The sequence below is a fragment of the Eulemur rufifrons genome, chromosome 20 (assembly GCF_041146395.1).
Source record: "Eulemur rufifrons isolate Redbay chromosome 20, OSU_ERuf_1, whole genome shotgun sequence".
NCBI lineage: Eukaryota > Metazoa > Chordata > Mammalia > Primates > Lemuridae > Eulemur > Eulemur rufifrons.
In genome coordinates this window covers 15,665,856-15,692,807 of record NC_091002.1, presented here as the reverse complement: position 1 = coordinate 15,692,807, position 26,952 = coordinate 15,665,856, and the positions used below count along the sequence as shown (strand labels likewise).

Sequence of the window (26,952 nt, the reverse complement as noted above, 5' to 3'; positions counted from 1 at the left end):
CTTTCATCCGTCGGATTGCGGGCTGTCATGGCGACCCCCAACAACCTGACCCCCACCAACTGCAGCTGGTGGCCCATCTCGGCGCTGGAGAGCGATGTGGCCAAGCCGGTGGAGGCCCCCGACGCGCCCGAGGCGGCCAGCCCCGCCCATTGGCCCAAGGAGAGCCTGGTTCTGTACCACTGGACCCAGTCCTTCAGCTCGCAGAAGGTAGAGCCCGCGGGCGCCCGGGAGGCTTGGGGCGGGGGACCCCGAGGGCTCCAGGGGTCTGACGGCGGCCAGGGACCCGAGGGTGAAATCTGGGCTTTGGGGGGCCCGGAAGACGGGGACGCGGGGTGCCAGGGCTGCTCTCCCGCGAGGTGACTGGCCCTGGCTGGGCCCCAGGAGCGCTGTGCTCCCAATTCTGGGAGCATCCATTCTGCCTCCTTCCCTCCCAGGGAGACCCGGGCTGTCGGGGGTCTGAGCAGAGAGACAAAGGCGAGAGGAAGGGGATGGGCACTGCTGGGAAGGCGGCCTGTTGGGGGGGCTGCATGGAGGAGAAGTGCTTTCTGGGGTCTGTCCCGGCAGCCCAGTCTCAGGCCCTCCCTCCGCGCTGCTGTGGGGGACACTGCAGGCCCCCAGGCCCCCTCCGCCCCTCTCTCCCGGCTGCGGGCCTTCTTCTGCCTGGGGCTTTGAGGATCTGTCCCCAGCCGTCACCTACCCCACCCCCATCTTGAGCTGAGAAGGAAGGAGTTAACGCATCCCCTCAGACCAGCTCAGCCCGGCCCATCAGATCTGTGTTTTGTTCTTAAAGACACAGAGTGGCCCCGGCCCCTTAGACCCTTCTCAGACCCAGGGGCTCCGGGGGCAGTTGGAAATCCAGTCTGGTGCTGAGTTATCAGGGTTTCAGCTTCCTGGGGGTAAGGCGGTGGACTGCGCCCATAAGACAGGGGCACAGTTTTCCCACCCTGGGCGTCTGTCCCGTCTCGGGGCAGGGATTCAGCACCAGGGCCAGGGCCAGGGGAGGGTCCTGGGAAGGCCAGAGCTGCACCCGCTGCCGCATCCTCCCACTCCTTTTCTTCCTGGAAGGTCCTTTTGTTCCAATCACCCCTTTTCCAGATGGAAAAATAGATTCCGTGGAGAGAAATGGCCTGAGAACCAAAAAGACTTGGGTTTGAGTCTTGGTCCAGGCTTAGTTTCATCATCTGGAAAGTGGGGTAATAATAATAATGGCTATTAATAGTTCTATTTACAAGCCCTCCTCAGGGTTGCTGATAGGCTTGTTGGAGAGGCAGTGTAACTTAGTGCTCTAGACTGGCACTGCTTAAACTTGAGCGTGCGTCGACATCACGGGGTGACCCTGGTTAACACACAGACTGCTGGATTCTACCCCAGAGATTGTGATTCAGGAGGTCTGGAGTGCCCCTCCAGCAAGCCACCAGCTGATGCTGGGGAAGCTGGTCCACTGATCACCCTTTGAGTGCCCCAGTTTAGAATATAGACTAGATAGTCCCCAGTAGGAGAGCCATCTTCCCCATTGCTCACCGTAGAGCTTTGGACAGGTCACCTTGTCTCTGCAAAGCCTCAGTTTTATAATCTGTGAAGTGGAGCTAATGCAATAACTTCCTCAGAGGGCTACTGTGAGGGTGAAATGAGATAGGATGCACAAAAAGTGCTGATAGCAGTGCCTGGCGAGGGGTCAAGGCTCTGTTAATAACGGGTGATATGGGGTTATTAAAGCTCTAGGTGGAGAAAGGGCCAGGGTTAGCCAAGGTCATACTGGGACTCATCCATAAGTCCTGCTCATGCTTGCTGAGCACCTACTGCATGCCAGGCCTCATGCAAGGGGCTGGGGGTTGGAGATGAATCAGATTGACCTTCAGATTCTAGAACCTCTTCCCACCTGAAACCTCAGGAATCAGGCCGCCGTGGCTGGCACAAGACAGAGGGCAGGCAAGTGGCACCTCCCACAACCACACTCTGACGGAGCCTCCTGCTCTTCCCCCTGAGAATATTTTCTATTCAGCCTGAGCTCAGGGCTGAGGTGGCCCCTTAGTCAGGGATAGGATCGTCCAGTGTAACCCCACTTTTGACCAAGTTTCTGCTCGAGCTGGCCTGGGCATTCTCCTGCCTCCCCCGCCAGGGCCTTCCTCCCGCACAGGGGCTCATGGTGGATTCTAGAAGCAGGGTACCCTGGCAGAAAGGGCATGGGCTCTACAGTCAGATAGTCCTGGGTTCCATTCTCATCTTGGATACTTTCTGACTGCGTGACCTTGGGCAAGTCACTTCACCTCTCTGTACCTCAACATCCTCATCTGGGAAAGGGGAATTTACATCCTACCCTGCAGAATTCTTGGAGGATTTAGAGTACACAGGCATATAGTAAGTACCTGTCATGTAGTAGGAGCTTAGCACGCGAGTTTTCTTCCTTCCCTCCCGGCTGAAGGGCCTTGCTGGCATGAAGGGGGCAGTCTCCCATTGTGAAGCATCTGAGAATGGCACATGGACTATTAATAGTGGAAAATAGCCACCTTTGGGAGCAATGGTGGCTCCACTGGGCATCTGGGGACCATTCTAGACCCAGAGGGCAGCAGGACAGTGTCGGGGTACTGGACCCAGAGTCTGGGGCCAGACTGCCCGGGCTTTGATCTCAGCTGCACCACTGACCCGCTGGGTAGTCCTGCGCAAGTTGCTTAACCTCTCATGCCTCAGTTATCCACATCTGTAAATTAGTGCCTCTCAACAGGGTCATTGTACGGATTCAGCAAATGCACCCATGTAAGTCACCCAGAATAGCACCTGGCACATAGAAAGCGCCATTTTAAGCGCTGGTTGCTGTTATAAAGACATGGACTTTGGAGTTAGGCAGACACGAGGTCGAACTCCACTTTGCCGCTTCTCAGCTATGTGACTTTGCGAAAGTGCCTTCCCCTCTCTAAGTCTCAGCTTCCTCGTATGTTTGGTGGTAATAGCAGTACCTATCTCGGAGGGTTGGGAAGAGTGAACGATATCGTGCATGGTCGCACTTAGCACAATGCCTGGAAAACTTGCACACTAGTAATGAACTTCCAGGCACCATCACAGGTGATGGTTTGGAGCCACAGGGTTCGGAAGAGGCTCTAAATGCACAGTGTAAATGTTAGCCTGCTTCTGAGGCTGTTCCTGCCCCCAGGCCCCTCTTTCTTTGCGGGGGAAGAATGAGGTTGGGAGGGGCAAAAACGCAGGGCGTCAAGAGACCGAGATTCTAGTGCTGGCAGTCCCAACTGGCTGTGTGACCTGACCCTTGCTTGTCCTCAGTTACCTCAACAGGAACAAGGGCTAGATGCCTGATACAACCTGCCTCCCTCCCTCCATCCCCAGGCAGGAAGCACTGCCCTGGCTCTCTGTGCCCCCTTCTGTCCTCACACCTGCCAGCCTTTCGAAAACCAAGATTGCTACTTCCTAGCTGTGTGACTTCAGGCAAGTTACTTACTATCTCTGTGCCTGTTTCCTCTTTTGTAAAATGAGGGTACTGGTAGGTACTAGAACCCACCTCGTTGGGTTCTGGAAGGATTAAGAGTTAATACATGTAAAGCTCTTAGAACTGGGCCTCACACAGAGGAAGTGCTATATGAGAGCTGGCTATTATTATTGCTGCTATTTCCACCAGAGCGCGTCTCCGGGGCCATCCTGCTCCCTGCAGCAAGCCTGGTTCAGGGTTCCCTTACTCCACACCCCAGGGTCTGCCCTGTCTTGAGCGTACCTATGGGGAGCCCCTGGCCCAGCCTTCGGCCCCCAGGTATACGAGACCCAAGTCTGGGGCCTGCCAGAGGCCATTCCTGACACCCAAGCAGGGCAGGACAAAGCAAGAGGTGAAGAATGACCTCTACCTCCCGCCCTGGCCTTGCCTTTCAAACTCTTGGGCATCAGCCCTCCAGCCTTGTCCAGGCTGCACTTGACCACTTGCCACCTTCCCCTGCCCAAGTGGCGGCCCACAGATGGAACACATCTTGTTACTTCTCTGCTCAGAAGCTTGCCGTGGCTCCCCAGGCCCCTCCAGGAAAAATCTAGAGTCCTCACGATGGCCTCGGGCCCTTCCGCAGGGTCCTAACCTTGCTTTGGTCAGGACTCAAGTCGAAGGAAGCCTATGGGTCGTTCTCAGGGCAATGTTTTTAACTGAATAAAATAAAATGCACAGCTTTTTAGATTAGAAAGGAAACCAATCATAGGGAAGTACAGCATTATATAATAATATATATGTTTCCGTATTAACCCCTTTATATAACACGATCTGGTGGCAGATCCGATAGCTACTGTCATGCTGAAGTCGTGATGAGTGTGCATGATATTTTGAGGTAACTGTAACAACCGCAAAGTGATGAAAATATCTGATTCCTGGTGGTGACAATATTGCAGGCGCTGCTAACACTACCATACTTTATCGCCTACATTCCTAATTGAAGAGGATGCTAAATGTCAGTTTGAGATGACTGAAAATAAACATGTAATTTTCCCATCCTAGTTCAAGGACTCCCTGAACGTATTCACGGGCCCCTTGGCCTAGGAGCGTCGATTAAAGGCCCCTGCACGGGATCCTTCTCCTTCTCTCCTCCCTGTCTGCCCTCACACCCTGCCCCAGCGATGCTTCCTCACTGCCGTCCCAGCTTGTCCCCTGTGCTCAGGGCCATTCCTGCTGCCTGGAGATCTTTTCCCCAGGCCCCTGTGTGGACCACTCCTCACCTTGTCCAAGCCTTTGCTCAAATGCCACCTGCGCGAGAGGCCTGCCCTAATGCACCAGGCTCTTTAAAACCGCCTCCGTCCCTCTGACACTCTGGGACCCGAGTCCCCTTCCCTACTCTAGTTTTTCTGTTTTCAGAAGCCCTCACCATCTTTTGACAGACCGAACCATTTTAACTGCTTATCATCTGTCTGTCCCCACTAACGTGTCAGTTCCCTGGGGGCGGGGATCTTTATTTTGTTCACTGGCACTTAGAACAAGACCCAGCACATAGTAGGCACTTAATAAGTAAGTCTCGAAAAGTGATGAATTGGTAAATATAAAGTGATATATTTAAAAGGTATGTAAAAACATAAAACTGCTCTTAAAAACAAAGTCTATTAATTTTTTTAAAAAGGTATTTGAAGGCCGGGCGCGGTGGCTCACGCCTGTAATCCTAGCACTCTGGGAGGCCGAGGCGGGTGGATCGCTCAAGGTCAGGAGTTCAAGACCAGCCTGAGCAAGAGTGAGACCCCGTCTCTACTAAAAATAGAAAGAAATTATATGGACAACTAAAATATATATATACAAAAATAACTAGCCGGGCATGGTGGCGCATGCCTGTAGTCCCAGCTACTGGGGAGGCTGAGGCAGTAGGATCGCTTAAGCCCAGGAGTTTGAGGTTGCTGTGAGCTAGACTGACGCCACGGCACTCACTCTAGCCCGGGCAACAGAGTGAGACTCTGTCTCAAAAAAAAAAAAAGGTATTTGAGACCAGGTGCAGTGGCTCACGCCTGTAATCCTAGCACTCTGGGAGGCCGAGGTGGGAGGATCACTTGAGCTCAGGAGTTCGAGACCAGCCTGAGCAAGAGTGAGACCCCATCTCTACTAAAAATAGAAAGAAATTATCTGGACAACTAAAAATATATATAGAAAAAATTAGCCAGGCATGGTGGCACATACCTGTAGTCCCAGCTACTCAGGAGGCTGAGGCAGGAGGATTGCTTGAGCCCAGGAGTTTGAGGTTGCTGTGAGCTAGGCTGATGACACGGCACTCTAGCCCGGGCAACAGAGTGAGACTCTGTTTCAAACAAACAAACAAACAAACAAAAAGGTATTTGAGATAAATAAACTGGGGTTCAGAGATGCTAAGTGTCTTTTACAAAATCACACAGCAACTAAATGGCTGGGCAGAGATGCCAACCCAGCCCATCATCCAAACAAGGGCCTGCGTGAGGAGGGCCAGGGCCTAATGTACAACAATGAAGTGCCCATGGGTGATTTTCAGGCACCCACAGGGAAGATAGTTTACCCAGAGACGGTTGATGTCTGGTCACACTGAGTGGTGACCACTTAAGCCTGGTCCAGCCTCTGGGAGGCAGAGATGGCAGATGGCCTTGGTGACTGCATGCCCTTCCCTTGGGCTTGGCTTCCTCTCCGGGTCCCCCTCCCCCGCAGGGTGACACATGGCTCTGGCCTGCAGCTCAGCTAAAGGTGAAAGTCTCCTTGGCCACCTGCCAGGGTGACCCTGAGGCAGCTCCAAGCAGGATTATTGTGCCTCTAAAGATAGTCCCCTCCCCAGACAGCAGCCACGCCTGACACCTTCACTGGAGCTCCAGGCTGGCCCAGGAGTGGCCCCTGCAGGATGGAAGGCCAAGTGTCTGGACCTGCCAAGGGCGAAGGCCTGGTTTGGTCTCTGTTTCCATCCAATTAGAGGTCCCAGTTCGGCCCAGAGGCTGGAGGACCAAGCTGAGGCCCAAGCTGAGGCCAGGACTGCAGGGATCAGAGAAGGCAGCCGTTTGCTTCAGCCAAACTCCAGCCTCGAGTCTCTGGGCTTCTCCAGGGCACAGGCCACCCACGAGCTCAAACATACACACACACACACACACACACACGCCCTCACACACACACACTCATGCTAACACAAGCACACACACAAGGCCCACACTACACATGCGCACACATACACTTACACCCACACTGACGCAATACTTGAATACTCACACTTACACATACAGTCGTCCATGCACGCCACACTCATGCACACACAGACGTGCACACACACTTGCTCGCTCATACACATGCACTCACACTCATGCGCACACACTTGCTCGCTCACACACACCCAAACAGATGCCACCCCCGGGCGTGCTGCTCGCTCTCTGCAACATTTCCCCCCCTCTCTCAGACAGAACCAGCAGTTTCCTCCCACTGCCAAGGGGGCAGGCAGAGCCAGCCCGGTCTCCTGCACGGTGGGGAATGCAGTAGTGTCAGCTCGCAGCAGGGCTGCAGGGCTCTCCGTGAACAGGGAGTCCAGCTGCCTTGTTTTGCTGATGAGAAGAAGGATGCTCAGAAGGGGCGCTGATAGCTCCAAGGTCACACAGTGCTGCTGCGGCGCCTCCTAGCCCGGGGGCTCTGTGTGGGCCCCACCTGTGGGACCTGCTTTTGGCTGACGGAGCAAATAAATCTGTTCGGGGTAAATTACCTCTCCCTCCCCACAGTCCACCAAACAGAAGGGGGTATTCGTGTTAGCTGTGAGGGTGGAGCATGGAGCACTCCAGGACATCAACCAGGGGTGCAGGGCAGTCTGTGTGTGTGTATGATAATAGTGACATTATCAGAATCCATGTATTGCGGGACTCCATCCACATCACCCCATCTCCACTTCATGCCAGCCTTGAAGGAGTGGATTGCATTCCTTATTTCACAGAAACTAGAAATCAGAGAGGTCAAGGGACTTGTCCAAGGTCACACAGCAAATAAGCAGTAGAGCCAGGCTTCAGGTCCAGGTCTGTCTGCCTCTAAAACCTGGTTTAATACAAGTAGCTAAGGCATATTACCCCCTACTGTGTGCCAGGCACCATTCCACAGGGACTAATGCATTTAATCCTTACAACAGCCCTCTGAGGAAATTGCTATAAGACTCCCATTGGACAGGAGGGGAAACTGAGGCACAAAGAAGTAAAGCTACTTGTAAAGCCAAGTCATCCAGCAAGTAAGTGCTAGAGCTGGGATTTGAACGGACGCAGTTCTGCCCACGACACCATGCTGCCTCTCTTGGGTGCTGAACTCCTAGTGTCCGGGAAGGAGGTTGGGGACGCCCAGTCCCAGCAGCCACCATCTCAGGTGTGTGTGGAGACGTCGGTGCTTGAGGAGAACGGACCTTTACCTCTCGCAGAGATGCCCTCCCTCACGGCAAGTGGACTGGAGCCACTTGCCGTCATCTTGCCATCCTCTTGCCGGGGGACCCTGGACAAGCCCATCCTTCTTTCTGAGTCTCAGTCCACAGGTAGAGGGCAATTGGACTAAGTGATCTCTAACCATTTTCTAGCTCAGAAACATTGGGCTGAGTCAGGAGCATGCCCCAGCCTCAAGGCTCTCTGTTAGCTTCCACCAGTTCAAATGTTTTTCTGGGACCTTCTAGAAACATAAGGAAAGACTCAGGAAGGGACAGGCCCAGTACTACCTGGAAGGAGCCCTCAAGGTAGAGAGCACTAGTCTGGGGGTCAGGAACTTTGCTTCCAGTTTTAAGTCAGCTGCTGAATTGCTGTGTGACTTTGGGTAGGTTACTTGCCCTCTCTGGGCTTTAGTTTTCTCATCAAGAAAAATAGGAAAATACTCTCTGTTCTGCCTTCTTCCAGGGAGCTATTTTGAGTATCCAACAAGGCAACCAGATGAGAAGGCGTTTGGGAGCAATTGATGCTGGCAAATTATGTTTCACCCCACTTTGTACCCCAAATAATTTGAGAAATTTAGCTATTGATTATGAGGATGATAAGAATGTTTGTGTATTTCCTGGCCAGATCCACTCCCAGAGGTCAGGCTGAGTGCCCAATCATGACAATGATAATCACGAATGGAGTCCCATCTGTGTACCAGACACTTGGTTGGTATTATTATTTTTTTTTTTTTTTTTTTTTTTTGAGACAGAGTCTCACTCTGTTGCCTGGGCTAGAGTGAGTGCCGTGGCGTCAGCCTAGCTCACAGCAACCTCAAACTCCTGGGCTTAAGTGATCCTCCTGCCTCAGCCTCCCGAGTAGCTGGGACTACAGGCATGCGCCACCATGCCCGGCTAATTTTTTGTATATATATATTTTAGTTGTCCATATAATTTCTTTCTATTTTTAGTAGAGACGGGGTCTCACTCTTGCTCAGGCTGGTCTCAAACTCCTGACCTCGAGCGATCCACCCGCCTCGGCCTCCCAGAGTGCTAGGATTACAGGCGTGAGCCACCACGCCCGGCCTTGGTTGGTATTATTAATACTCCCATCTTACAAATAAGGAAACTGAGGCTCAGAAAGTTTGAGGAATTTTGCCCACACTCACACAGCCAGGAATCCTATCCCAGGCGTGTCCAGCTGTCAAACCCCACGGCTTATCCACCAGGCAGCACTGCCCCTTGTCTCCAAACGGGGCTGTGTTCCTCCCACCACTAGGCGATGCCCCTGGGAGGTACACCCCCAACCAGAAGCCCAGGGTGGGCTGAAAGCAACGGTGTCCCCTCCCATGTGTGACCTCTGACCTCCCTCCCCGCACGCCCCACCCCACCTGGGCAGAGTGTCCCCTGTGTCCGCCCGCCTTCCCCGCTCTGACCCTGGCGCCTGCAGGTGCGGCTGGTGATCGCTGAGAAGGGCCTGGCGTGCGAGGAGCGCGACGTGAGCCTGCCGCAGAGTGAGCACAAGGAGCCCTGGTTCATGCGGCTCAACCTGGGCGAGGAGGTGCCCGTCATCATCCACCGCGACAACATCATCAGTGACTACGACCAGATCATCGACTACGTGGAGCGCACCTTCACAGGAGGTACAGCTGCTGCCACCACTCGATGCCACAGACCCCAGGGGGCCCCACAGGCTCAGCCGGGCTCCCGGGGCCTTGGGGAGCCTGGGGACATTCACTAGGGCCATGGGCAAGGCCCAGTCTCCCCCAAAAGGGGCCACAGGGCTACAGGCAGGGCTCAGATGGCCCCCAGAAACCACAGAGCCACAGGCACAGCCACAGGTCCCTGGGGACTCCAGGGACTCCTCCCGCCCCCAGCCCGCCACCCAGGGAAGAGGCATGGCCAGACCCCCGCTAGGAGCACTGGGGCAGCAGCCCCTTCCCCAGGAACTCTGGAGGCACAGACGTGGCCACAGACCCTCAGGAGCCCCTGGGACATGAGCAGGGCACAGACTCCCCTCCGGGTCCCCACAGACAGGGCCCAGCCCTTCTCACCACTACGGCTAAAGACTCCCCATAGATATGGTCTCAGATACCCCAGAACCCCCCGGCCCAGGCAGGGTCCAGACACCCCCAAACCCCACAAAACCCTCTGTCCTCTCCCTCCCTCAGGCCTTCCACAGGCCAGGATCGCGCTGCCCACGGCAGAGGCTCAGACAGCCTTAGAGAGGGGATCAGGGCCCAGACCGGTACTGTCGAAATGGAATATGAGTCAGTTGCCAACGCGGAGCCATCCAGGAGGCTTGCGTTTTGAGCTTCCAGGTTGCCAGCTCTCTTGAACTCCGGCAACACTGGGCCTAGACTCCCACCGGCAATAAGTCTGCAGCTGAGAGGGGCTGCTCCCGGGGGACAGTGTGGGCCCCAGGGCTCGGGTTCAGGGGTGCTGGGGGGGCGGTGGCCGAGGCAGGGCCCTCTGCTGCCCGGCCCAGCCCCTGGCGGTCCCCCGCAGAGCACGTGGTGGCCCTGATGCCCGAGGCCGGCAGCCCACAGCACGCGCGGGTGCTGCAGTACCGGGAGCTGCTGGACGCACTGCCCATGGATGCCTACACGCACGGCTGCATCCTGCACCCCGAGCTCACCACCGACTCCATGATCCCCAAGTACGCCACGGCCGAGATCCGCAGTGAGTGCCCGGTGGCCGGGAGAGCCCCCTCCCTGGCGCCCGCGTGGCGCCCTCCTTTCTTCCATGGGAGTCCTCCCTCCTTCACCACCTGCTCCTTCTCCTGTCATCCCCTTCCTCCTCCTCTCCCTGTCACTTTCTCTGCGTGTGTCCTGCCTCTCTCTGTGTGCCTGGGGGTTCTGTCTGGCTTTGGGCACTTCTCTCTCTCTCTCTCTCCCTCTCTGCCCCTTGCTTGCTTTCTCTCCCCTTTTTCTCTCTGGCCTCCCATCTCTTTCGCCCTGTTTCTAACTGAACATGTCTCTCTCCCTCTCTGCCAGTCTCTCTCTCCTTCCCCTCCCTGCCCCCTACTCTTGTCTTGCCATCCCATATAAGACTATGGGGCTGTCTGTCCCCCGCAAGGATTGTTTTGTCCAATGGGAGCTGGGGAACCTCCCCACAGGAGTCCCAGCGGCAGACACTTGGGTCAGGGCCCTGGGAGGGGCACCAACAGTCAGGGCTGTGGTTGGTGGCCAAGGGTACTGAGTGACCCCGGGGTTGGGTTACCAAGGAAGGACGTCCAGATGTGGCAAGGCCCCCAGTGGGGTCTCTGATTTCCCATTCAAGGTCACCCATGCACTGTCCTAACCGCCAGCCTGGACACGCCCATAGCCTGGTCCATCCTTTTGTATCCTGTGCCGGTGAATGGTGTTGGATTAAGTCAGATAAACCATCAACAGCTGTTTACTGACTTTGGTCCAGGCTCAGCACAGTCACCATGGAGTCCTACAGCCAGAAGGGACGTGAAAGGTGCTCAGCAAATGGTCACCTCCTCCCTCTCGAAGGAAGGAGGCTGATGTTCCAAGGCAGGGAGGAGGGTCAGGTTGTGGAACTCAGCCCTGTCCCTTTAGAATTCTATTGAACAAGACTCAGGAATTACCTGTACTGTCCTGCGACCAACGTCAGCCCTCCCGATGTTGTCGGGACAGGGGGCTTGGGGACAGATGGGATAGACACGGCTTCTACCATGCCAGGGGTACAGTTCTGTGGAAGCAAAGACAAGTAACCAGGTAACTGCAGTGCAGGACGACGTAAATCTGAGCAAGCCCTCGGGAAGGCTGTGTGGCAGTCTATGTCAAACATAAAAAAGTCCACGCCTTGGAGACTGCGCTGCAGTTACACTTGGATGTGGGCGCCAGGAAGAACGTACAAAGGTATTCACTGCAGCACAGTTAGTAATAGCAAGAAATTTCACTGGAAATAACCCATGAGTTGGGAACTAGGCAAATAAGCTACAGGTACTTCCATACAATGGGATCCTGTACAGATATTTAAAAATATAATAGGCATTTGGAGTGTTCTCTTAAGACACGTTAGTGAGTAGAAAAAAGTGAAGGGCAAAAATCCCACCCCTTCTAGTGTGCCGTCATTAATGTACTTAAAAGGGGTAAAATGGACACACAGGTGCTTACGATGCAAGGAGTGTTTCTAGAAGGATGCACAAGAAGCTGCCAATAGTGTTTGACTTCGGAGAACAGAACTAAGAGACTGCGGGTAGAGAGGGGAGGGATTTGCTTTTATTGCATATTCTCCGGATATTGTTTGAATTTTTAACAAGTATGCATGTATGAGCTGTGCAAAAATAAGTTAGTTAAAACTTTTTAAATGTAGTACCAATCAGTTACGATCCGGGGAGCAGGGAGGCTGTGGGACCAGAGATGATGCCCACGCCAGCTGCTGGGGTCAGGGAAGGCTCCCGAAACAATCAGCAACCGAGGCTGAGTGGCAGGTGGAGGGGAAAGGGAGGGAGAATCATTCCAGGTTCCGGGGTAGGACAGGCAGTGGTGTGTTTGGGAGACTGAAAGAAGTTCAGTGTGGTTGAAGTGTAGCCCCAGGCCAGTGGGAGGGGCTGTGGGGTGAGTCTGGGGAGGAGGTCTGACAGAATCGGGATTTTATCTAGAAAGCAGTGGAGAAACAGTGATGGGAAGTGACTTGATCAGATCCACATTTTACAAAGATCATTCCAGGAAAGAGGGGGTGGGGAGAATGGATGGGCAGTCAGGGGGCCCCGGCTGTTACCTAGGTGAGCAATACTGGGGACCTGGCTGAGGATGGAGACAGTCTCTAAGTTCTCCTGGGGGTGCTCCCCCAATCCTGTCCTGAGCTGTTGGAAGGTGCCTAGAAAGCAGCAAGTCCAGAGCAGGCCCGGCGGCTCCCGGCTCCCTCCCTCTCCCCTCCCTCCCTGAAGGCAGAGAGGACCTCAGGGCTCTAGCCCAGCTGGGGGAGGGGCAGAGGACTCAGGTGCAGGAGGAGCAGAAGCCAGGCTGCAGCAACCCCCACCCCCAGTCAGTCTGAGGTCTTGTCTCCGCCTGGCCTGCCCTCCTGGAGTCTAAAGAGAGCCACGCGGGCAGCCCCCGGTGACAGGAAGGAGAGAAGAGGCTGTCCTCGACCTTCACATTAATAAATCATCAATCAGACTTATTATAGCCCCAAAGCTGAAGGAGCTGGGATGTGTTTACTGAGGTTTATATCAGGCCAAGTGACGGGGTGGTGGGTGATGAAATCTCGGGGACAGAGCTAAACAAGTGCAGTCACTCATTCACTCGCTCCTGCCATTCGTTCCTTTGTTCATTCATCCGACACTCACTGAGCTCCTGCTCTGTGCCAGGCCTGGACACAGAGATGAATCTGTCCCAGCCACTGCTCTCCAGGAGTTCAAGTTCTAGTGAGAGACATATACATCCAGAGATAACTAGCATCAAAATCTCCATGTATAGCAAGTAGTACAGGTTGTGCACTGCACAAGTCCAGGTGGACACTGGTCACATAAACTACAAGGTTAATGGAGTTGTGCCATGGCAGCTCTGCTTAGTGTGCTTGCATTGCCTGGCAGGGTACACTGGGAAACAAAGGCAGTAAGTGGCCAGACCTCCTAGAGCTGCGGTTCTCAACCCCCAGGCCATGGCCCGTACTAGTCTGTGGCCTGTTCGGAAACAGGCCACGCATCACTGCCTGAGCTCTGCACCACCCTCCCACCACCCACAACACCTTCACCACCCCGATCCGTGGAAAAAATGTCTTCCATAAAATCTGTCCCTGGTGCCAAAAAGGTTGGGGGCCGCTGTTTGAGAGGAGCAGGAAGGGCTTCATGAAGGAGGTGACCTTCAGCAGGATCTAGAAGGAGGATTTCAGGAGAAGAGGATAAGGCTATTCCAGGAAGGTAGAAGTAGTGTGAGCAAAAGCCTGGAGGTCTGGGACAGTCTGGCACAGTCTGGGAACAGCAAGCATTTGGAGTGGCTAAAATGTACCCTCCGGGGACAGGGACACTTGGGGACACTCAGTGAAGGATGGAGGAGGTGAGACGGGGAGGAGATGGATCCTGCAGGCTCTCTTATGGCTGTTGAGGAGCTGGGACATTATCTGAGGGCAGTGAGGAGCCAGGGTGGGCTCTGAACAGGGAGTGGCATGGCCACTTGGGTGACTGAGGAACCGTCTCTCTGGCAGAGCGGAGAGAAGGGCTCGCGAAGGAGAGAGGGGAAGACAGAGAGCTGGAACTGGCATGGGGGAGGTTTAATGTGAGAAAAGACGAGAAAGGTGGAGAAGGAAGAATCCACAGCCCCTGAGACTGGTTTGCTGTGGGGAGGAGGGAGAGGGAGGAGTCGAGGACAAATCCCAGGCCTCGGGCATCGGGCGTGGCTCTGGTCGGGGGAGGTGCTGCAGTTTGGGAGGACGCAGGGGGAGAAGCAGGTGTGGGAGGGAAGATGATGAGGCCCAGGGCCCGGGTCCTGCCCATTTCTGGCATCTCCTACCCCTCCTCCTTGGTGAGGTCTCCTGGTCCCTGGGTCCCTCCCCATTAAGTTCATTCTTGGTTACCGACCGGTCATGCCGTGTCACGGGGATTGCTGTGTGTGCCCATCTCTCACGCTAACCTGAGCCCAGGGCAGGATGCCATGTCAGCCATCCCGGTGCTGCAGCCTGCAGCGCTCCCCACGTGCTGACTGTCGATGCTGTCACTTCTCCGGCCAGTGTTTGGCTGGGACCTACTGCCAGCTGTGTGGGGGAAGTGATGGGGGAGGCAGTGCCAGGGGGACTGGACTTTTCCTGTTCTCTCCCCAGGACATTTAGCCAACGCCACCACGGACCTCATGAAATTGGACCACGAAGAGGAGCCCCAGCTCTCTGAGCCCTACCTTTCTAAACAGAAGAAGCTCATGGTGAGGCCCCCAGGCCTGCTGGCTCCCCTCCCCCACCATCTCTTCCGTGGAAATGGACTGGGAGAAGCCGGTTCCCAGTAGAGGATCAGCGATGATGAGGAGTGGATTGCTTTTCCCACCCTGCCTCCTCTGCTGCTTACTGGCTGTTCAGCCCTGGGCAAGCCACTGCCTCGCTGGGCCCTCAGTTTCCTCATGGGCTAGGTTGTGTCCCTAAAAGCAGAGCAGTGAACAGAGGTTCTTGGAGGTACCGAGGGAGTGCTCAGAGGGGGACCCAGGAAGGATGGGCGGGACGGGAAGAGGAAGCGGCCAAGCTTCATCTGACCCCCAAGAAGCTCTGGAGCATAAATGGCACCACCATGCTGGCCAGGCTTGAGGCAAGGGGACAGCCTGTTATACTCCCAGATCAGTCTGTCATTGGACAGATTGCCGGGAGGAGGGGTAACCTCCCGAGTAGTTCCGAGCAAGGCAGTTCCCCATTGGCTGAGAGCAATTCTTGGAGAAGGGGCAGCTGTGAGCCACTGGCAACCAAGCTCCCAGCGGCTGGGTGTGTAAGTGCACCAGCTCCATGAAAGGGATCCAGGCAAGACAGCCAATCTCACAGGAGCGTTGCAAGCACCAGATGCAGGGGCATCCTGTACACTGGGGGATATCTGGAGGCTGGGTTTGCAGAAGGAGAGTTAGCAAAGCTCCTTCCATCCCCGGACATCCTGGCTCTAGTGAGGCCAACTCAGCTTCTCTGGCTCCTGCCTGTCCTGCCCCCAGGCCAAGATCTTGGAGCATGACGATGTGAGCTACCTGAAGAAGATCCTCGGGGAGCTGGCCATGGTGCTGGACCAGATCGAGGCCGAACTGGAGAAGAGAAAGCTGGAGAACGAAGGTGGGTCCCAGCCCTGGGGGGAGGTGAGGGTTGCAGCCCACCGAGCCCACCCTGAGCCTGCTCAGTCCCAGCCTGGTTTCCCCCCAAAGATCTGAGAGGACCTCCCGAGTGGTTAGGGTCACGGGCTATGGACTCAGATAGACTTAGGTTCAAGTCCCAGCTTGGCCACTGACTAGCTGAGTAACCATGGGCCAGGTTCTCCCCTCTCTGGACCTCAGTTTCCCACCTACAAAATGGGAAGAATAATAATAAGACCTGCCTCAGAGAGCTGCTGAGACACCACATGAGATAACACACATAGTGTGCTTAGATCAGGGCTTAGCACGTAGTAGGTGTTTAATAAAGGTTGGTGAAGATGATGGTGGTGGTGGTGGTGGTGACCGCTGCCCACCATACCACCTCACCTGCCCTGCTCCAGAATGTATTATGGCTCCTTCATCTGCACCCAAACATCCAAGCTCACCCGGACTCTCCGACCTTGACCCTTCCTGCTCCCAGGTGGGTCTCCGGACCCTGATGTGCCAGCTTCGTTCCCACCTCCACACCTTTGGTCCTGCAACCTCTCCCTCCTGGAGTCATCTCCCCACACTACTCTGCTCCATTCTGCCTGTTGCACACCATCTTTGCCACAGCCTTTCCTCAAACCTCATTCTGGACCTTTCCATCCTGCTCTGTTTTAGACTTGTCGGTCTTGTCCCCTGACAATGCAGCTTTGCGGAGCACATGCAGCATGCACTGCTGCACTTGCGGCTCCCCGCACACACATGTCTGCGTGAGTGGGAGGGCCGCAGAGCCCAGGGTTAGAGTCGGACGGGTTGGAGTTAGAGTCCCAGCTCTGGGGCCTGCCCTACGTGACCTTGGACAAGTTGCTTTCCCTATTGGAGCCTTAGTCCTCTTGTCTGTAAACTGAGATGGTAACAATACAACTGAAAACCTTAACCTCATCTTGCTGGACTCTCGTGAAAATTAAAAGCACTCAGCACAGGGCCTGGCACATTACTAGTTTAACACATGTGACGGCTAAAAGCATGCACATTCTGCAGATGGGAAAAGAGGCTCAGAGAGATGACATGCTTTGCTCAAGTTGACACGGCTCACGAGCGGCCTGGTTAGAGCAAGAACAGGTTCTTTCTCCATGAGTCCAGTGTTCTTTCCCGCATCTCACAACCAATGCCACAAGCACAAGACACACGCAGACACCCCACGTCCTGAGCAGGGACGATCGTCATGCATACTGATGCCAGCTGCCTTGAATCCTTTGTGGGAGAAAGCATGGGATGACTAAGAGAGTAAAAAATAATACCCACCTCAAGGAGGGACTTTCCTGATTCTATCAGAGGTAGAGCCACGGGGGAAGGATTACAGGAGAGCTCTCAGGGGCCAAATGCGAAGTGGTTCTGAGACTGGTTAGGGGGTCAGACAGAGTCCCAGCTCTGCCATTCTCTCACTGGGTGACCTTGGATCTCAGGTACATGTTATTTATTTACGCATTAGTTTGTTAAGGCTGCCATAACAAAATACCCAAGATGGGGTGGCTTAAATAGCAGAAATCTATTATCTCACAGTTGCAGAGGCTACAAGTCCAAGATCGAGGTGCTGGTGGGGCTGGTTTCTCCTGAGGCTTCTCTCCCTGGCCTGCAGGTGGCCGCCGTCTCGCGGTGTCCTCACACGGCCTTCCCTCTGTGCGGCACACCCCTGCTGTCTTCGCGTGTCCAAATTGCCTCTTATAAGCACATCAGTCACACTGAACTATGGCCCATGCTAGCATCCTCATTTTACCTAATCGTCCCTTTAAAGGGCCTGTCTCCAAATACCGTCACATTTTGAGATACTGGGGCTTACGGATTCAACGCGTGAATTTTGGGAGCGATACAGTTCAGCCCATAAGAATGTATATGCTTAACAACACTCACTGTGTGTTAGCTACTGTTCCAAGTGTTTCACTGACTTCAACTCACTCAATCCCCATAACAACTCTAGGTCGTCAGCAATATTAGTGATCCTATTTCACGGATGAGGAAACTAAGGCACAGGAAGGTTCAGTGACTTTCCCAAGGTCACACAGATAGAAGTGGCAGAGCCTGGCTTTGAACACACACTCGTGGGGGGATTTCCAGACTGGGAGGGGCCAATGCTAACTCTTGACCTGAGATCTTCCGAGAGGAGGCTGAGAGGAGGCCGCATTGCATGGCCCCATGGTGAGACGATGGTTGTTCAAGATGGAGAGGCATCAATAGTCCTGTGTCCCGGAGGGGTGGGCATGGGGGAAGCAGATACTCCAGGAAGGTGGCTATGGGTTTAAAGACCTGGCTGGGCCCACGTGGCCTCTGTCACTCATTCACCCACCAGGGTGCCCCTGAACCAAGCTGGGGTGGGGGTGCTCACACCCTCCACACTCCGCTTGTGGGCAGAATGCAGGGATGGGAGGTATTACAATGTCACAGTTAAAGAGCTCTTGCACGGAACCAGAGGATATTGATGCAGAATCCTGATCAAAATGTGAACAATAATAGACTCTAACTCATAGCAAGGTTATGAGGATTCAGGAAGATAGTAAGTGCTGAGCACTTTGCACAGTGCCAGGCTCAAGGGAAAATGTTCTAGAAATAGCAGTTTTTAAAAATAATTATTATTACCATTCTTTCCCATTCATGTATTCAAATATTCATCAAACACCTACTATGTGCCAGGCCCTAGGGATAAGATTATGAGCAAAAACTGACATCGTTCTTGCTCTCATGGAGTTTATAGTCTCGGAGAGGAAAAAGACACTAATCAGGTAATCCCATAAGTAAACACAGACTTACCAACAGTAATAAGTGTCAGGATTGAGAATAAATGAGCAGGACAAATTGGACAAAGTTTCTCTGAGGAGGTGACATTCAGAGTGAGACCTGATGGATGAGAAGGAGCCCAGAGAAGAGCAGGGATGTGCGTCCCAGCCTGAGGGATGCCCGGAGCAGGGAGAGGACCGGGGACCCTCAGGTGTCAGGTGACTGCCAGCGAGAGTGCTGTGAGTGAGGCTGGAGGGAGCGAGAGAGGACAAGGTGAGATCTTGGGCCCCAGAGCCTATATTCACATGTTTAGATTTTATACTGAGGTCAATGGGGACTCTTTAGAGGGTTTTGAGCAGGGGGATTGTATCAGTCAGCTTTTGCTGCGTAACAAACCACTGCAAATCTGAGTGACTTACCAGAAGAACCTTTTATTTGCTCCTGATTTGGGGCCTGGCAGCATGGGCTGGACTCAGCCGGGGTGGCACGCCTCTGTCCCACAGGGGGATGGGTTGACTTCACTCCTGCCTGTGTGGCCAGTGGGCAGTCGGTGTCCTCACTGGCTTGCCTGCAGGGCCAGGGGAGGTACCTGCAGGCTGACCCAGCCTCGTCTATGGAGTGGTGTTTGCAGGGTTACCAAGGGCAGCAAGAGAGCAAAGTTCCCACGTGCAAACCCTCCTCAAGCCTCTGCTCATGTCACATTTACTGAAGTCCCATGGGCTAAAGCAAGTGACACGGCAAAGCCCAGATTAAAGGGGTGGAGATTTAGACACCACCTCTTGGTAGCTGGAGGAGCAAAGCCACAGTACAAAGAGGCAATGGGAGGGGCTGGTGGCCATTGTCGCAGTCTACACGGGGGTCAGGTGTTCCAATCCTATGTTTAAGAGCATAAAGTATACCCCTTATTCAACCTGGCTCCACTGGAGGGAGGAGTCTACCAAGGAATTTGTGGTGTATCTTAAAATTACCACACCCGCCCTGGGGCTCCCCCATGGTGAGGGCAGTTACAGGCAAAGGAGTCGGCAAAGTGACTGAGGAGTGGCCAGTGGGGTGGGAGGACCCTCTTGTCATAGGAGCCGAGAAAGGATTGTCTTAAGGAGGCAGAACGGTGTCCAATGCTGCTGAGAAACCTTGTACACCAGGACAGGAAGTGTCCACTGGGTTCTGTGCCATGGCCGTGGTGGTGACCTCACCAAGGACAGCTGTAATGGGATGTGGGGTCAAAAGCCAGACTGGAGTGGGCTGAAGAGAGAATGGCAGGTGAGCAACAAAGACAGCGAGCATAGACGCCTCCTTTGAGAAGTGTGGCTGTAGAGGGGACAGAGTGGAGTGGTGGCCGAGGAAGGATGTGGGGTGCAGGGAGGAGCTGTTTTAAGGCAGCAGATGCTCGAGTGTGTTCTCATGCTGGTAGAAACCAAATTGGAAAGGAGGAATTGATGACGCTGGACGGCGGTGCAAAGCCCCTGAAGACCAGAGGCACGCTCAGGTTCAGGGCGTCCCCGGAGAACACAGAGGGCACCTGCAAACTGGGTGACCTGAAGAGGACCCAATAAAGGGACCATTTACAAAGGTGTGGGCAGGATGCGGGGACTCCACAGGGCAAAGAGCAGTGCTCGGGCCTGGGGACGCAGTCACGAGGCCATGGGAGCAGATTCTGGAGCCTGGGCAGAGGCTGTGTGGGGAAGGCCATCAATAGGGGCTGTGACTTCCAGCCTAGGGACACTTCCAGCCTAGGGACACCGCCAGCCAGTGCTGACCGCAGAGGGGAACCACGGGCAGTAAGTCTGACCTTGTCCTCGCCCACCCTCTGCCCCTGCCTCTGCTTAACACCAGGAGCCAGAGGGCATGAGCCCGGGCTGTATCCTCCAAGCCGGCCTCCCGGGGCACAGAACAGGTGCAGAGGCGGGGAGAGAGTCTACAAAGGCAAACTGAGTAGATGCGGCACAGGACGGTGCAGGGGACCTGCCGAGGGACTGGTCCGGGGACGAGGACGGGCCACCACTGCATCTGCATGAGCGGGAGGTGGAAGGCAGAGGCTCTCGGGGGCTTTGTGGTGGGGCGCGTGGGCTTTCACGTCTGAAGGCTGCTATCTTCCGAGAGAGTTGGGGAAAGAGTTGCGAGTCGTGTGAGGAGAGAAGACAGAAAGATCCGCAATTGTCTCGCAGGGAGCGGGAGGCAGCTTACTCGAGGAAGGCACTAGGACCCGGCAGCTCGGGGTGCCTTCCTGGGCTTTGTGGCCTGCATTGAAAGTGTAACTGTCAGCTTCATTGTGACACTGTCCTCAGCAGGCAGGCTCAGAGAAGTGCCAGGTGGGGTTCACCCAGGCCTGGGGGTTGCAAAGGGCACGCACGACCCGAGGAGAGGGAGGGGGAATTGAAGGGGTCAGGCCCTCTGGTGACATCCAGATAGCTACCCAGGCCCGCGCATGGTGGACTGTCAGTATTTGCCCACAGACGTAAGCGTAGGCATGACCCACACATACATGCTTGTGAACACATCTGCAGGCAAACAGCCAGGTGCACGTGGGCTCACCCTGCACTTACACGTGTGACACCCCTGTGTGTGGATAGCCACACGCGTATACACAATCAGCTGCGTGGATTTGTGCAGGCAGACACGGGGGCAAACACACAGTCCATGCAGGATGCAGACACTGGACAGATCTGCACACAGACCCAAGTAAAGAGTGCACTTACTGAAAGGGGCCTGAATGCTCGTGCAGTCACATGCCATGTCCGTGTTCATTTGCACATGGGAAGAAGTCGGGTCATACAGTGGTTACAAGCACAGACGCTGGAACCAGACGGCATGGGTTTGAATCCAGGCTCTGCGTTGCCACTTACTGGCTGTGTGGCTTTGACCAAGTTACTTAACCTCTCTGTGCCTCGGTCGTCTCATCTGTAAAATGGGGATAATAATAGCACCACTTGGTAGAATTGTGAGGATCCAGGGACTATACCACACTCTCTCGGTTCGATTCCTATTTTACAGGCTGCTCCTTCTCACCTCCTTGCTGGCTTCTCCTTGTTGCCCAGTATCTATACCCTGCAGGGCCCCAGGGCTCAGTCTGTGGGCCTATTCCCAAATCTGTCCACACTCAGCCTTGCCGATATTATGCAGTCTGTAGCTGGGGACTTCCATCCCTTGATCCCACCTCCCTTCACTGTCCCCTGCCTGACGTCACCTCTCTCCATACCTAGCTGCCATTCCCTGGTGCATCCTTAGAAGCACTTCCTGGCCTGCACATTCAATGCTTTGGCCCTTCATACTCCTCCTTCATACACCCTTGCTTCATCATACTTGCTTTGCAAAACCCCAAACCTGGTTGCACGCAACTTTCTACCCAGTCAGTGCCTGGACCTGGGAACCTAAATGTGGCTGGAGAAACACACACGATAGTGGCGGGACTCACTTTGAACTCATGACCACCAGCCTTAGAGGACCTTAGGCTGCCCCAGGCCTCCACTGCCCCACTCTCCAGGTGACTCCTCTGTACCTTCTCCTTTCTCCTTGACCCTCCAGCCATGTCCCCCACACCTTCATTCACAACTGATCGCTTTCTCTATGTCACCGAGAAATCAAAGCATTGGGAAGAGACCTTCACAGCTCTCGTCCCCACAGTGACCCACCAGCAGCATTAGTGTCCACATACCCTGCGTCTTATGGATTCTAAGATGCGTCTTTGTTAAACCACATCTTAGCATCTCTGAAATTGGAATGTTTCTTACAATCAATAATTTAATTCTTCTCTCTTACTTTTGGGTGGGTGTCTTACCTTTGATGGTACTTAGATTGGATGAAATGTGGTAGCACGTGTGCTCTCTTGTTACCAAGGGTGGACTGTCCTCGAACTAGCTACGACCACTCCCTTCCCTAGTGCACTAGATCCATCCACACTCCTCCCCTCCAGGACACCATGTCAGCAGCTCTCTCCCCTCTTCTTGCAGAATCCTTTCCCCTCTCTGCTGGGTTATTCTCATGCACATATTTTATTCCTTCCAACTTATAAAAATGTTCTTGAATTGTCTCACACTACCAGCCTATCTTTCCCATTCTAGCAAAACGCCTTAAGAGAGCTCTTTGCTCACCCTCTCCAATTCCTCTACTCCCTGTCTCTCTTGAACTCCCTCCACCCAGACTTGTATGTCAGTGTTCCATTCCAGCTGCTCTTGCCAAGGTCATCAGTCGATAAATGCAATCGCCAGCTCTCGGGCCTCCTCTTATCTGACCTCTGCACAGCGTTTGCACACAGGCGAGCACTCGCTCCCCTTGGAACACATTCTCATGGTGGCACCCAGGACGCCACTCTCTCCTGCCTCGCAGACAGCTCCTTTGCTGGTTTCTTTGTGGCCTAATATGTAAACCTTGGAGGGCCTCAGGGTGAGTCCCTGGCTTTTTTCTCAAGTCTGTCTACATTCACTCCCTGGCTGATAGCATCTACTGTCCTGGATTTAAATGCCACCTCTGTACTGATGGCGCCTCCTGAACTGGGCACCCGCATCTCTAACTGCCGACTCGTTTTCTCTCCTTGGGTGTTCATCAGGCATCTCGAAGGTTATGTACTCAAGAACAACTTCTGGTTAGAACAAGAAGATGCAGAGTGGAAGGAGCGGCTCAGGTTTTGATGGCGGGGGGCATTGGATTCATGGAATTCCACAGCCCGTTCCAAGGTGCATAAGCAAGCATCCCAGGAAGCAGACCTTCCAGCAAGGGATGGGGTGGGGGGAGAGCACTCCAGGTACGGGATGCAGCATGGGCAAAGGCCCAGAGGCTGAAACATACAGGGCTTGTTTGGGGTAAACAGTGGGCAGGTGGGCAGTTCGTGAGGAGTCAACATTAGAGAAGTGTACCGGAGCTAAACTAACTCTTGAAAGGGCCTTGGAAGCCAGGCATGGGAATTTGAACATTAACGTGTAGTCAGTGGGGAGAATTGAAGGTTTTTGAGCAAAGAGGTGATGTACGAGACCAAAGGAGCTCCAGAAGTTCAAGTCTAAACACCTGGAAGAAACATGTTTCACAAACAGGTGTTTTCTAAATACGCAGGCTAATTTTAGATGGCACACAAACATGGTGATGAATAATATAAAACCACATAGTGGGAGTTATTCACTTTCAAGTGCTTTGATTAGATCAAAGAAAGAGTGTTAGTATGATGCCAGTATTTAACCCCTTTATAGTATGTGTTAACATCTGCCCCTTTCTTAAAAATAAAACAAGTCTGGGGCATAGAGATTTTGGCAGGTGGTAGTATCCAGTTGGAATTTAATAGCATTTGTTTTGTTTTTGTTATGTTTACTTTTATTATTGCAGACAGTTTATGGCTAATGATACTGTTAATTATATAGTTTCTTTTCTCATTCATCAGTCATTCAGTAAAGATTTATTGAACACTGGCCAGCACAGTGGCTCACACCTGTAATCCTAGCACTCTGGGAGGCTGAGGCGGGAGGATCGCTTGAGCTCAGGAGTTCGAGACCAGCCTGTGCAAGAGCAAGACCCTGTCTCTACTAAAAATAGAAAAATTAGCCAAGTGTAATGGTGCGCCCCTGTAGTCCCAGCTATTAGGGAGGCTGAGGCAGCAGGATTGCTTGAGCCCAGGAGTTTGAGGTTGCAGTGAGCTATGATGATGCCACTGCACTCTACCCGGGGCGATGGAGTGAGATTCTGTCTCAAAAAAAAAAAAAAAAAGGGATCTGTTGAGCACCTACTGTGTGTCAGGCATAGTTCTAGGTGCAGAGGATACAGCCACAAGCAAGACAGACCAAAATCCCTGCCCTCATGGGGCTTCTGCTCCAGTAGAGGATGGCAGACAATAAACAAAGCAAGTGCATGAGACAGATGGTGCCATAATGGTGAGGCTCTCCATAGAAAAACAAAGCTGCGGAGGGGTGGTGACTGCTGGGGTTGGGAGTTTTAATCCTAAATGGGGGTCTGTGAAGCCCTCAGGAAGCTGGCATTTGAGCAAAGACCTCAAGGAAGTGGAGGAATGAGCCCCGTGGCTAGGTGGGAGAAGACTGTTCCAGGCAGAGGAAGCAGCCAGTGCAAAGGCCCTGAGGTGGCAATGTGCCTGGCATGAGGAACCGCAAGGAGGCCAGTGTGGCTGGAGAAGAGCAGTGGAGGGGAGAGAAGTAGAATCTGAGGTCTGGACGGGACCTGGGGGCCAGTTCACACAGGGCCACATAGGGCTTGAAAGGGCTTCAGCTTCTACTCTGGCCACAACGGCGAGTCCTTAGAGGGTTTTGAGAAGACAGAAGTGACATGATCTGCTTGGGTTTGAACAGTCCCCCTGTGAACAGTCAGCTGTTCTGAGAATAGACGCTAGGGGGCAAGGATGGAAGCAGAGAGAACTTTTAAGGGGACATTGTGCTAACTTAGGCAGGAGATAATGGTTGCTTGGACTAGGATGGTAGCAGCGGAGGTGATCAGATTCCGGATGTATTCTGAAGATAAAGCAGATGGAAACTGCGGACAGATTGTGCGTGGGGGGTGAGAGAAGGAGACGACTGCATGGTGGCACCAAGGCTTTCGGCCGGAGTCACAGGAGTGGGGGAGCTGCCGTTACTGAGATGGGGTGAGTGTGGAGGGCGGGGGGTGACAACCGGGAATTCTGTCCTGGACATGTCGAGTTTGAAATTAGAGTGGACCCCCAAGGTGAGCTGTCAAAGGGGCAGTTGGATACGTGAGTCTTGAGCTTAAACAGACATATTTGCTCTTTAAATGCCAGTTGATTTAAAGAGAAGACAGTAACAACAGAGGTAGTATAGGGACATGAGAAGTCATTGAAGTTGCACGGGAGTGAATGACCCTCGGGAGACACGATGGCGGGCGATGGCAGGCCAAGGCCGGGGGCGTTGACGAGACAGAAGTGAGCGAGCTGAGGGAGGAGGCTGAGCCACCCCGTGTCCTCTCTCCCACCCCAGGGCAGAAGTGCGAACTGTGGCTCTGCGGCTGTGCCTTCACCCTCGCGGATGTCCTCCTGGGAGCCACCCTGCACCGCCTCAAGTTCCTGGGACTGTCCAAGAAATACTGGGAAGACGGCAGCCGGCCCAACCTGCAGTCCTTCTTTGAGAGGGTCCAGAGACGCTTTGCCTTCCGGAAAGTCCTGGGCGACATACACACCACCCTGCTGTCGGCCGTCATCCCCAACGCGTTCCGGCTGGTCAAACGGAAACCCCCCTCTTTCTTCGGGGCGTCCTTCCTCATGGGCTCCCTGGGCGGGATGGGCTACTTTGCCTACTGGTACCTCAAGAAAAAATACATCTAGGGCCAGGCCTGGGGCTTGGTGTCTGACTGTTGGTCTCTGTGCTGTGTGATTCCCAACGAGCTCTCCGTAACTCGCTGTCTCATGAACATGTGGACAGCCATGCCCGCCCCTCGTTCTGAGTAACCCTGTCGTCAGTGTGAAACATTCCATAGTTTAGAAGTAGACGTTGCCAATGCCGTGACTTGAGGCCACGGCTCTACTAAAGGAGAGAAGGAGAAAGTGAGAGAGAGAGGAAAGAAAACAGAAACAAAACACGAATGCCTTTTCTTTCGACGCGAGGTCTCAAGATGGAACCGTGGGGACTGTTTGGGATCGGAGGTGAGTTCCAGGCCGTCTCATCCACCAGGGCCCAGATTCTGGGAGGTGCTGGGGGCTCCGAGGGCCTGACCCCTTGCCTCCCCTTCCCTCTTGCCCAGGGAACTCTTCCACAGGACAAAGCCAACATCCAGACTTGACTCTTCGGTACCTCCGGGTGGGACTGGAGAACCAGAGACCCCATGGGAGGCCCCTGAAGACCAGAAGGGGCTTCTTGCTTCTCCTGGATGTGCACTGAGACCGCACTGGCTTGAGCCAAGGCAGTGGCACCCACAGCCAGGTCATGGTTGGGACCAACACCATGAACACACCCTCTCCATTCTCCTCTGGATTTGGCCAGCGTGTTTGGTTTGGCACTAATATAACAGAAATCCCTTAAGGCAGCATCTGTCATCCTCTTCCTACTTTGAGTTGGGTTTTCCTGCCCTGTAAGGTGGGACTTCCAGTAAAAGCCATGTTGACCTCTTGGAAGGTCAGCCCCGGCCCAAGTACAGGGGTGGGTCAGGAGGTGGATGAACCCAGGTCCCCCTCCCAGCCTCTGCCCAAGCCTTCCCCTTCACACACACCCCTCCATCACTCCAGGGGCTCCCCCCAGGCTGCACCGTGCCATGCGGGGGGTCTCTGCATCCACGCTGCCGCCCTGGTCGGGTCTCACTTTCCTGTGCCTTTTGCATGTTGGGAAAGGGTCTGGGTGTCACTGCCACTCAGGCTTAGACACTGCTGAAAGCCCCCAATAAAGCATCCAGGAGGAACGGTTGCTTTTCATTTCTAAGCCTGTGTTGTCCACCCAGTTCTTATTTCCAAAAGCTGGGGCCAGAGGGGGAGAGACATGGGGTTTCAGACTCCGTCTTCGCAAGGGCGAGCAGGAGTTGAGTTTGGGTCTCAAGCAGCTGGGTCTGGGGCTGGCTTTGGGATAGAACTTCCAGAGCTCTGACCGTGACATAAATCCACCGCACGTGGGCACAGTACTTCACAGTTTACAGAGCATGTTCACAACCATTTGCTCACATTAACCTATACATGG

General features: G+C 54.1%; 1 protein-coding gene across 6 annotated transcripts; it reads left to right on the top strand.

Annotated features, from left to right (window-relative positions):
* GDAP1L1 (ganglioside induced differentiation associated protein 1 like 1) lies at positions 1 to 26,952 on the top strand. Of its 6 annotated transcripts, XM_069496020.1 has the most exons (7): positions 95 to 144; positions 183 to 207; positions 9,280 to 9,472; positions 10,338 to 10,511; positions 14,601 to 14,698; positions 15,461 to 15,575; positions 25,270 to 25,613. In XM_069496020.1, the coding sequence occupies exons 1-7, from the start codon at positions 95 to 97 to the stop codon at positions 25,611 to 25,613; spliced, it is 999 nt and encodes a 332-aa protein (XP_069352121.1). The 6 variants fall into 6 exon arrangements, with proteins under 6 accessions (XP_069352120.1, XP_069352122.1, XP_069352123.1 ...); XM_069496019.1 differs by having other exon boundaries at positions 1 to 207; positions 25,270 to 26,952; XM_069496018.1 differs by having other exon boundaries at positions 28 to 206; positions 9,270 to 9,472.

Coding starts and splice junctions, on each gene's coding strand:
- GDAP1L1 (XM_069496017.1), top strand. CDS start 28: ATGGCGACCCCCAACAACCTGACCCCCACCAACTGCAGCTGGTGGCCC. Junction 208..9,279: donor AGTCCTTCAGCTCGCAGAAG/GTAGAGCCCGCG, acceptor TGGCGCCTGCAG/GTGCGGCTGGTGATCGCTGA. Junction 14,699..15,460: donor CTAAACAGAAGAAGCTCATG/GTGAGGCCCCCA, acceptor TCCTGCCCCCAG/GCCAAGATCTTGGAGCATGA.